Source organism: Lupinus angustifolius, chromosome LG09 (assembly GCF_001865875.1).
Source record: "Lupinus angustifolius cultivar Tanjil chromosome LG09, LupAngTanjil_v1.0, whole genome shotgun sequence".
In the NCBI taxonomy this organism is placed as follows: Eukaryota; Viridiplantae; Streptophyta; class Magnoliopsida; order Fabales; family Fabaceae; genus Lupinus; species Lupinus angustifolius.
The window spans coordinates 17,851,703-17,864,225 of NC_032017.1; the positions used below are offsets into that span (position 1 = coordinate 17,851,703).

Consider the following 12,523-nt stretch of genomic DNA (forward strand, 5'->3'; position numbering starts at 1 on the left):
CCATTTAGTGGGATCTGGAGAAGATAGATATATACAGCCTTATCATGTAAACGAAGAGATTGTTCTCATGTGAGGAGATGAATAGATAAAATTGGACCACACATTTAAGAGTGTTTTGGGAGTTGACCTTTATACCTTACACATTGGAAAAGAAGGGAAAGACTTGTTTCTTCAATTTTAAATTAAGAATTATTGATATTTTTATAAATAAAGAATAAAGTTATAAATTATTATGAAATATACCTTATCATTACTTATTTATTCACAACACATAACTTTTTTAATTTAAAATTGAAAATATGTCTTGCTTTTCCATTACCTCAAAAACTCTCCATCCAAACAAAACAATAATGGAACATTGGCTTACAACATGACAACCCAAAATGTTATACTCATGGAACAATGAATTTCATATTACAATAGTATCAACCACATCTATTACAATAGTATCTGACCTACTTAGTGTCACAGAGTGCACTTAGTCTCTATTGATGTTTTTTCCTCTTTGATTTTCTATAGTCCTATCTTTGGTCTTTCAATGTCATGTATCCAAAATTCAACAAAATCTACCATAGTTTTACAAACTAACAAAATTAGTAATGGAAACAAAAAATACAGGCAATATGACATTAGGTACTAGCAGTTAAAACTTATGTACTAAAAAAAACTCATGTTCTTTGGGACTCAATCTGGGTTGTAGTTAAGTTCTCTTCAAAATTCAGAGTACTGGCTGCAGTTAAAAGCATGTCCATTCCTCGAGCTTTGTCTGACTCCCGTCCCCGTTTATTGTTCCATTTCTTAACATTCTCGTTGTTTGGCTTTGAAACATTTACATCAGTTCTCCACTTTTTACTCTCATATGCCTTTTTTGCCCGCCGTATTGCTTGGATCCCTGCATTGCATTTTCTGCAGAACCATTTCCCTTCTGGAACAGAAGTTCGCAGAGGTTTCATGCAATAGATGAAGTATGCATGATCACAGCTATCACAGAGGACAATCTCATCATCATCTTGATCAGTGAGGCAAACTTGGCATAAACAAAAAGGGCAGTACCAACATTGAGCATACAACTTCATCAACTTACTTGACAAACACCTTACATGGTAGTATTTACTGGGGCAAAAAGGGTGACCGCATATTTTTACTTTGTCACCATCCACCTCATCTCCGCAAATTTTGCAGTCGGGTGAGTTTGTCCCACCTATAGACACTTGAATTCCGTCATCAAGACTACAATTTGAATTCTCTTCCAACTCAGTCAGTGTTTCTTCATTTGTAGGGATGGTTTCCTCACTAGCAATGTTGTTCAGGGTCTTTGAGACATTTAACCTTTCACACACCACACAGTTCTCATGTTGAGATTTAATTCCCTTACCGGAACAATTGGCACAGAACCAGCTTTTGTAGGGTATTTCTTTCACAGCAGGCTCAATACAAGGCATGTGGTACATCTCCTCGCATGAATCACAAACCAAACAGTCCATCCCATCTGCCTTTTTTCCACAATGCCTGCAAGTGCAAATTTTCTGTCACATATTCTTCTGTCTGCTCTGGTTTCATGTTAGAGTCAGAGTCCCGGTTATAGAACTGCTTGACATTACAAAATGAAAACAATACTCAAGACAACTTTCATAAATCTCTCAATCACAATCAAAATCCAATCAAATGAAGTACATTTTGGTCGGCATCCACAAAATGAAAGGGCAGAGCTTTTCCATGTTAAACAGGTCTTATGCATAAAACTTGTGAAACCTAGAAAGATAACAGACATGGCATTCAGAGAAAGAAAGGTCTTAAAAATCAAACAAACCCTTCCTGCAGTCCTGCCTGATTCCACCTAATTCTTAGATTCCAGAAGAAAAACTAAATACATTCTTCATATCTATTCTTTTTCAAATCTCAATCAGAGGAAAATAATGTTTTCACAGCAAATAAAAAGAATTTCCCAATACACAGGAATTAATTTGTTTATTCTTGCACAACATAGAATTTTAAAGATAAAATTACATGTAACACACATTTAACTACAACAATCAGAGCATTGTCCAATAGGCAGGGCTGGGTGCATACACCAAACATCGCCACCATGTCCTATCAAAAATCAAATCTCCGATAATGAGAATATGTCTGTCACATGATTGATGGCATTGGTCTCTTATCAGAGTAGCTAGATGGTGCAAAGGAAAAGGGTTTACAAGGTTATACTTAAGCTCCACAGCCTGGGGAGAAAGCTGAGGCAAAGCAGCCTCAGTGGGGTCTTCTTAACCTGCACCGTGTAGTCCTCAACGAGACCTTGTGCCACTTGAACTAAGAGACATTGGTTTTTGCCCCTTAGTTTAATTTCTTTCTTTTGCAAAGTTGAAAGATAGCTATTCTTTTTTCCAAAAACATCAGGAAGTATGCATGTATCTCTGATGCACACAGTATCTTGCAATACACAAACTTTAAGTTTTACTATTATGATGCAAGCAAATTTGTTTCTAATACATATTGCATAGACTAGTGTAGAAATATAACCGGGCTGAGCATCTGGGTGAATTGTTTTATCAGATTAATGTAGATCAAAGCTGCTTTAGCTAAGATGGTAGAATTTTTACCTAAACTTCAAAATTGTTAAAAGTAATCCTGATATATGCATGACCAACTCATGAAATATTTAGAATAAAATATTAAGTATCTTACCCCTTGCTTTTCATCTGCAAAAGAGCAGTTTCATGAAACTCCAAACCTTAAGGTAAGGAAAACAATGGTTTACAAAGGCAAGCAAACACTAATAAAATGCAAATCAGGAAGATAATAAAATCCAAAATAAAGAAAAAGTATGAAACTTCAGCACTTTGATGAAGAATTATAAGGATTTGCCTTACCTTCTCACAGTAGGAAGCTCTTGACATGTCAGAGAGGCTCTTGGTAATAGAAACAATCTCATTTCCAGCATCTTGAAGCTTTCTCCAAACCTAAAAACATGAATAAGCTTAAATCACATAAGATCCAGATAGTAAATTTTCCTGTCATCTGCTCAAAGGCTAGAATAAATAGATACTCGAAGAATTATCTTAAAATGATAAAGTAGTGAACCAGATACGATTTCACTCAAGAAGCCAAAGTTTTATATTAATAACAACAAACATCAGGGGAGAAAAATTTGAAAGAAAAAATCATAAGATGCCCAAAACCATTTAACATCTTGATGCTCAGGTAAACTGGGTATTAAGTTATCTAAAATTTTCAAACTTTCTCAAGCAAAATCATATAGCCATGTAACAAGTGTTTAATTGTCAAGAGGCTGTTAATATTTTACCTGTTCAATATCTGACAAGAAAAGTGTAGGTGAATGTTCATAAGCTTGTTCTTTCATCCTTGTGTTTATGACACTAAAGTCAAATATATGTTGAGGTTTAATTCCTTGGAAATTTTCAAGTAGCATCTTACATAATGAACTGGAATTTTCAGAGGTTAAGATATTACATAACACACTATGACACCTCTCAGTACCACCACGGGCATCTGGTTCACTAGAACATCCACTACGCATGATATCATGCCCATTAGTTTCATTCTGTGATCTGTGAGACAACTGCTCAGATTGGGAAGAGAATTCTTGATCATCTTTGTCAATTTTAAATGTTTCCTACAGGAAAAATCAGATGGAGCATAAAATGAAGGAAACGAAAGTGATCTAGGGCAGGTAGTGTAAGCAGAAAATGTGCAGTTCTAGATGTAAAACCAACTGTAACTGTAGGCATAACAAAATTTGGGATAGTTCATGAGTGCTTCCCTTATGCACCCCTCTATCCCTCCATTGCTACCACCTAATGAATGATGTAAACGGTTTAGCAGAACATTTCCCCAATGTTCATGTGAATAATCTTTTGAAGTATTGCCCACAGCACATGGTTTTTTCATATCCTGCAAGAATAATAAAATTTCAAATATAGCTTTGTAGAAAGAAACAAATAAGAGTGTCCATTGTGCTTGAGATCATCCATAAGCCAAGGTCAGAATTATCTCATGCTAACCTGTAAAACACAAAACAAGATATCATGTCAGTCAAATACAAATAATAGAAGCAAAAAATAATGAAAGTCAAGCAAAGTAATAGGCAGACAAACTGAAACCCCGTTGAATGAACTGCTTACATGAAAGAATAAATGATATTAAAATTTATTTTTTATAGAATTGTTAACGTATAATTACAGGCATGAAAACAACTGTATCCCCTTTATTCTATTCCCCTTAACTGACATAAATTTCAAGGTTCTGCTTGTAAAAATAAACCCAGCCTTCACAGTTCACATCATACATCTTAAACACACCAAGGCGAGCATTTCCCCTCAAACCTGAATTTTATGTTGTACCCTTATCAATAGCATTATGGCACTCTTTTATCAACAGGGAGTTGGTATAGTGGTTAGGCAAAGCTAGACCCCCAGACCCAGGTATCGCATAAGGCTAAAGGCCGAGGGTATCCCTAGGAAAGGCAGGCACAGTACCTCGAAGCGAATTAGTCCTACTCCCAAGGGTGAGGATACCCTGGCAAGGACAAAAAATGGTACTCTTTGACAGAGTAAGCATATATCCATCAATTACAAGAAAGTTCAACTGAATCTGCTATCAACAAACCAAAACTCCTTATAATTTGCTTTTCCAGGATTTTAGACTACAGCACATACGTTGCAACTAAATTCAGGTTACCAATAATAAACTTAGATTTTACCATTGTCAATAACAAAATTTGTCTACCATGGCATTCTTTGATATACAAAGCAAATTAGTCCTCTATTACAAGTTTACAACAAAGTTCAACAGAATCTGCTATCCGGTATCAACAAATCCAAGATTCCATATAAATTGTTTCCAAAAATAACCTATAACAGACAGTATCTCTACCGTCAACAATATTTCCTTCTTTATGACTAAAACAACTATAAACCATTACAATTTACAAGTGCAATCTAATTAAAAAAACACACTCTTAATTTCAGCACTCACAGAGATTACTCCATAGCTACAAGTTGTAGGCACATGTTTACTTTACAAGCTAATTTGCCACTTTCGTAGGTTTGATGTGTGCCTACATGAACCAGAAAATGTAGCACCTTGCCCCTCTAACATTTCTACATAATGATAAATATATAAATATTATACACACCATACAACATTCATCATTTGGATTGACAAGAGACAATTGACAACAGAAAGCCATCAGAGATACAGAATTACAGATGCTGCAGAAGAAGTAGAGGAAACCTGGTCTGATAGGTCACTTGCAACTTGTGCGCATCCATTGTTCCCTTCCTGAAATTTGCTTTCGGAACTCGATTTTACATGCTTATGCCTCCTATAAGTTAGCAAATATTTAACTCCACCAGAGTCCCCTTCAGCAACACCTTTCCCATTAGCAATCTCCACTCCGTTACTAACAGTTCGGTTCTTCAAGCACCAAACCTCTTTTCCTTTAGCAACACCATTCCCATCAGCAATCACTACTCCATTATTTACAGTTTCATTCTTCAAACACCCAACCTCTTTGCCTTCAACAGCACAATTCCCATCAGCAATTGCCACTATATCATTTAATATTTTATTCTTTGAGCAGTGAACGACTTGACCTTCAACAACATCAGCAATTACCATTCTATTATTCACAGTTTCATTCTTCAACCACGGGACCTTATTCCCGTCAGCAATTGGCACTCCATTATTTACAGTTCCATTCTTCAAACACTGAATCCCATTCCCATCTTCAATTGCCACTCCATTATTTGCACTTTCCATTTCCAAACACCCATCCTGATCAGCATGTCCCAAATTATCAGCATCACCGGTTCCACCCTCAGTATCCATTAAAAGAAATAACCTTGATTTTCAGCAGAAATTAGGGTTCCAAAGCAAACAAATCTAAAATTTCTCAACAGTTGTTGGTAACCACATTAACAAAGCAATAACACTGAAACCCAAAAGAGCAAAGTTATTAATTTTATATAGTTTAAGCTAAAACAGACACACACCACTCATTTCAATGCAAGAGCCAAACAAATAATAAACACAAAAAACAAAACAAAAATGCAACTTTGAGCAGTAAGGTATGTAGTTTAGGATTCATAGAAGTATACAAGTGAAGTGAACCTAATACCAAAGCAGCACCAAGATGCTATGGAGGCACAAAATTCATTAAATATGCACACAAAAATAAACTAACAACGTTTTTTTTTTAAATTTTGTTATTATTTGAGCATGGAAGATGTGAGTGAGAGATTAAAGAGAAATATGAAAGATAAATGAGGTTGTGGAGAGAGAAATGAAAAAGGGGCTTACAATGGTAGTGAGTAATGGAAATGAAGAGAAAATAGAGGTTGGTGAAGTTTGTTTTGTATATGCAGAGTGCAGTGGTGGAAGAAGAAGAAATTTGAAACACTGCTTATTTGTTTATACATTCTTGGTACATGTCGTTATATAAGACTCTTCTATCAAGTAAAAATATGACGTTATTTTGTTTATTTTTAAAAATATTTTTATAGAAAATAATGAAATATGAAGTGAATTACATATCATGATTTCACTGGCAGGAGTGAGAGGATAAGTAAGTTTTTTAAACTATGTTATCAATCCTAGGATGATATGAAGTGAATTATTGCATAGATATAAGATGATATGAAGTGAGTTTGAAAAACTTAATCTCACTTTTTGTTATTTTTGTTTACATAATAACATAAATAGTGGTGTTCTCTTTCTTTTCATGGGTCTTGTTTGACCAGACAGTGAGGCTAGCCCAACTCAAACTAATTCTTAATAGGTTGGGTCACCAAAATTTATTTTTATTGGGCTTTTTGAGGAATTAGATAAACACACTCATGATATTGATCCAGTGATGTAAGGTTTGTTATATCTCTGAATAAATGAAAATGTCAAGGGTTCCAACTTTCATACAAACAATTGTTTGAAGGGAAAATCACACCCTTTGAATAAGACTAGTTCCTTATAAATCAAAAAAACTTTTTTCATTCAAATTAGACATGCCCACTCAAAACAACGAGTCCTTCATGTCACTCTGTGTCTGTTAGGAGATATGATTGTCCATAAAAATATTTAATAATTATAATTTTAACATTAATAGTTTTTTCAACCAATCAGATGTGACGGTACAAAAAGTATGACAAAAGATGTGCTCCCCGAAATAACTCACTCGGCTTACTTTTGAGTGTCCATGGTTTATAGTTTTTCTTTTGAGTGTCCATGGTTTATAGTTTTTCCTTGGACATTTTATCTCCCATGTTTTCTTGGTGGTATTGTTTAACTGGTTTTAAGTAAGAGCATATATCCTTCAAAATGGTTTGTTCATTTCCAGTTTCTAGTGTCCATTTTGTAACATTGTAAGGTTTTCAATTTTGCATGATGGGCTTTGGACTTATTAAGCTTCGCCAGCTATTATTGCAGGATTTTTGAAGTGTTTTTTTAACCGATTTTCGCAAATTCCTTCAAGCGGTTTGTTTGATTATACTTTCTGATTTTTTTAAGTGTCCATATATGCAAGGTGTTGGGTTTGGAATTGGAATCATTTGAGTTCTAGTAGCTAATTAAAGAGGACATTCCTTCCAACTGGTTTGGTGTTTTTCTATTATTTCTAACTTATACTTTATACTTCATTTAAATAAATGATCTTCTTTTTACTTTCTTTAAATTCATTCCTATCATAAACTAAATATCTTCGATCAATCATACAAGACGATGAAGAAATTAATAAAGATGTGAATCATAGGATTCAAACAGGTTTGATGAAATAGTTTAGTACGTTAAGTGTCATATGTGATAAAAATGTATAAATCATGCTTGTATTCTAAACAATACATTCTTCAAGATCCAAAGTTTTTTTTCCTGGTGTAGCATCTTTTTTATTTTTACCACAAAAAAGAGCATTGTGAGCATACTATTTGGATTGGGATATATAAATGGTTTTTGGAAAATGTATATAGATGTACATAGTTCTAGTCTTACAAGTAAATATGTTCTTTCTACAAATTGAACTTATAATCATAAGTAAAGTAACTTTATCATTAAGTGGAAGCTCACCCTTATATTTATATATATGTATATATAGATGAGGACTTGATTCAAGTAAAATTTTGGAGTCTGTGTAATGCTTTTATAGAGTCCCAATGATATCAGTTTATCTGATTGGTGCTCTAATCTTTTCTTTGCATTAAGAGTTGTATTCCTTCTCCTTCTTAGTTTTTGGTTAAGTCCAACTATTGTATATGGCCGGGTATGCCTTATTTTTATAAATATGCTTCATCTCTTTGTTGATAAAAAAAAGAAGCAAGTAGTTATGAGTTTATGCTATGGTAAGGGTTTTAAATATTTGTATGTTGTAATAACTTTGTTGTTGCAGTAATTATGTTAGTAATCAGTAAAGAAAACATTTCGAATATATAATTATTTTTTTACTGTCTATATATGGAAGGGAAAAGGAGGAGGGCACACACAAACAACCTCTCATCCTAAACCCATTCACAAAGCAGAAGAGAGAAAAGGTGGCCGGCCCAGAAGTCTATGAGGCTCCCACCTAGTCGGTCTGAAGAGATAGATATATGCAGTCTTACCTCATATATGAATAGTCTGTTTCCAAGATTTGAAAACTCATGACCTCTTATCTTAGTCACTAAGCAACGACTTTATTGTTGCTCATGGCTCACCTTGTAAGGGAGATGAGAAAATACAAGAAAAGTTTATCTACATTTGGGTGAAAAGTTTATTCTAGCATTTTGCCAGTAGTTTTCCGATCAGTCGAAGCTCGATGAGCGGCTCCACCTGCCTCTCAGGTAGTCCTCCAGCGAGACATTCTGGTCAATGCTGCACATGGAGAGTGAGTCGTCTTCCACATCAAGCAATGCAAGATTAAGATGTGATTGTAGGTTAGATGCAGGACAAGTTTCATCGTCAAGCATTTCAGGTGCTACTAAAGCACTAACTTCTAGTCTTGCCCACTTGATTACATCAGCATCACCTTGTAGGAGTTTCGAGATCTGCGATCCAATGGAAAACACGAGATTAACAATACAATAAGGAAATGAGTCTACTTGGACAATGTTAGATTAATAAGATAAAGTAAAAGAGTAAGCTACTTGAATTCAGGTACCATGTGATATATAGAAAAAGCAAAACATGCAAAGGCCATTGTCCCGACCGAACAACTCTCATCACGGAACAAAAGTTTTTCCTGCTATTTCTATATGCTATAGAACTATAGATGACTCAATTTTAAAATATAGATCACTTACAATGTTGATTTGTGGCCTAGCTCTTGGAGCGCGTCGGATAGAAAGTGTGGCTGCTAAGACCATCCTTTCCATCTCTTCATGATCATAATTATCACCTAAACCAGGATCCAACAATTGTGATACCTTCCCACTATTTAGAATTGGACTTGCCTGCAAAAGATTTTTTTTCTTTCAATTTTTTCCCTTCAATACATATGATTTGGAAAAGTTACCTATTGAGTAGAAATGTAAACCCAAACCATGAGATTAAAGAGACATACCCACATTACAAGGCTTTCTTGACCTTTGGGAAAATCACCACTTATAGGCTTTCTTCCTGAAAGAAGCTCAAGGAGGACGACGCCGAATGCATAGACATCAATCTTATCATTTACTTTACCATACATAAAGTATTCAGGAGCTAAGTAACTACATAAGAGTGTAATAAATGATTAAGAACAATTTATCTCTGTAACATTTATGAATAAAATGATGGGACAATTATGTTGGAGTTGAAAGGACAAACCCAAAGGTTCCAGCAACATCTGTGCAGGTTATATGTGATGATGAAGTTGATGCCCATCTAGCAAGTCCAAAATCGGACAGCTGCAGAAAATCAATCAGAACAACATGAGGCCTGGCCCCGACAAAATACGAAGAACTAAAACATATGAAGATCAATCAAGTTACAGATAAATCACCTGAGGTTCAAAATCCTCGGATAATAACACATTTGATGATTTTACATCACGATGGATCACTGGCTGGCCATCATTATTATGCAGATATTCCAAGGCCTCAGCAACACCCATTGCCACTTTATATCGCTCATTCCAACCAAACACAAGTGGGTTTTTCTTATTGCCTATTTTGGCATGAAAAAATAAGTAAATCGTAAGCTAATAAGATCAGACTACATAGAAAAGCAAAAGACGATATAGTAAAATGAATGTATATGATGTGTACCATGAAGGTTCTCTTCAAGGCTTCCTCTTGATAAGAAATCATAGACCAAAAGAAGATTGGCATCCTCAAAGCAGAACCCAATGAGGGAAATAATATTTTTGTGATGCAAGGTAGTGATGATTTCTATTTCCAGAACAAACTCCTCCAAAACATCTTCAGAAGGCTTCAAGATCTTAACGGCGAGTTCCTTGCCATCAGGAAGGCAGCCTCTATAAACCTGACTACTTCCTCCTTTCCCAATCAAATTTTCTGAAATCATATATGTAACCCAGTTGAAAAAATTGAACCATTTTCAACAAATATACTCATAGTCCAACTAGTACTGGAAAAGGAAAATTACATACCCGGCAAAAAATTTGATGTTGCTGATACAAGTTCTTGGTACTCGAACAATCTGCAAGATGATGCGTATCTGTCATGGAGGCCCTCCAATTCTTTAGGAATACTTCTTGAATTTCGTTCCGGCGAAAAAGCTGTCCCAATTTTGGTATCTACTGGAACAAGAGCACCAGTTTTGCTGTCTAGAGCCAAAGATTGATCTTGAGATCCATCATAATTGTTTGTTTTGAGATCTTGGTCGGTAGAATATGAAAGATTTCTACATGGCAGCTGCATTGCCCACTGGACTACAGAGATCTGGTGTAACAATGATCTTTCAGTAGAATGCCGGCGGTTTAAAATCGTCCTGTGTAGTAGTGGCCAACCTGGTTTCAATTCAGGTAGTTCTCTGCAATGCAAAGTTCTAGCCCGAGACACTGAATCATTGGTCTGTACAGGCACTATAGCTAAAGAATTCTGATTATCACCATCAGTAGAAGAGTCTTCTGCATTTTCCAGGCAAGATGAGTCTGGTGCTGAAGTTGGACCACAAATTGAGCAGCTCTTGTTTTCTGTAGAATCCAGAAAAATCTTAGCTAAACTGTGATCTGAAAAAATTTGGCCATTGCCTTCATCATTCAGTACTTTTGCACTCTTGCTGAGTCTCCGGTGAATCGAATCAAGCAAGCCATTTTTGTGATCCAATTCAATTCCTGCATCAATTTATTTACTGAGAATTCCACTATGTTCATGAGATTCACACCTCAATCTAAAACAAGAAATTAAAAAAAACCTTTTAAGTGAGCATGAGTTGCTGGTGATCCATCTCTCTTGAACACAATTTTGCCATTATTAATGCCAAGAACCCAACATTCCTTGGATAACTTTTTAGCACAGTACTTCGCTACGGTGGTACCGGGCCGAATTTTATGAAGTCCATGAGGAGTTCCAACTATAACATGAGTTGCAGAACATGCAATTGCTTCTCTAACCAAAATTTTCCTCACTGATGAACCCCGGCAAATTTTCATCTTCAGTTCCACCTAAATCATTTTCATAAAAAAACAAAAAAAAACAAATTTAATATAATTTGTCTCTAGAAACTTTCAAAACATCAACTTTTATATAGACATGTTAAGAAATTGAACCTGTTTCAAATTGCAGAATCCTTCATAAACAGCAAGAACAGATTCAAAGGCCTTGACAAGTGAAAAAAGAGATGATTTTCCATCTTTATTCACAATTTCTACACCAACCCATTTCATCAAAAATAAAAAAGAGTCAAACTTCAAACCACTCCAATCCAAAATTCAGAAAACCAAAACAACAAAGTTAATTTAATTTACCATTGTTGCCAAGAACATGAAGAGCAAGAACAACATCACCAGGCTGAGCAATTTTAAACATAGCCCAAGTGAGCAACTCTCTACTGGGTGAGTCAATCCTCACCCCCACCACCACCGTCCGGCCACCGGAGCCACCGTTTTCTATGCTTGATTGCACCATTTTCAAGTGTCACAATCAAAGTACGTTGTCCTTATGTTGTCGGTGATTGGAGTTCGTGGTAATCGTGGGTTTTAGGCTCATGTGGAAGTTGGAACAAGAGGTTCGGTTTGTTTGGTTTTGAAGCTCGCGCGGACTAAAATAGAAAGGAAAAATCACAGCTTATAAATTACTATTATCACATGAAGTAAGCAAAAGAATACTTTTTTTCTTCTTCGCTCTATAATTTTGTTTTTAATGTTCTTATTCAAACTTGTGTGTGTGGATTTTGACCATTCTGACCCCTTTTTCTTAACAAAGAATTAACTTGTTTCAGTACATCATCCCAATAAATTTTGTTTTAATATATCATCTAATAAATATTGTTTTCAGGAATTGAATCTACCGTGAAAATATGGACATGAATCTTTTTTATCAAAATGAATCAAATATGGAAAATGTTAAAGTGGGTTCTTTAATTTTTTTTGTAAGTCTGTTGT

The 12,523-nt window shown here is 35.2% G+C and overlaps 1 protein-coding gene and 1 pseudogene across 1 annotated transcript; both read right to left on the reverse strand.

Moving 5' to 3' along the window:
• Positions 387-6,292, reverse strand: LOC109357265 (annotated as a pseudogene).
• On the reverse strand, positions 8,398-12,220 carry LOC109357168 (probable receptor-like serine/threonine-protein kinase At5g57670). Its single transcript, XM_019600943.1, has 10 exons — positions 11,888-12,220; positions 11,690-11,787; positions 11,335-11,584; positions 10,568-11,254; positions 10,224-10,472; positions 9,959-10,122; positions 9,784-9,863; positions 9,539-9,686; positions 9,279-9,428; positions 8,398-9,023 (listed from the first exon to the last, which is right to left on the reverse strand). Exons 1-10 carry the CDS (start codon positions 12,045-12,047, stop codon positions 8,781-8,783), a joined length of 2,229 nt encoding a protein of 742 aa, XP_019456488.1. The 5' UTR covers positions 12,048-12,220; the 3' UTR covers positions 8,398-8,780.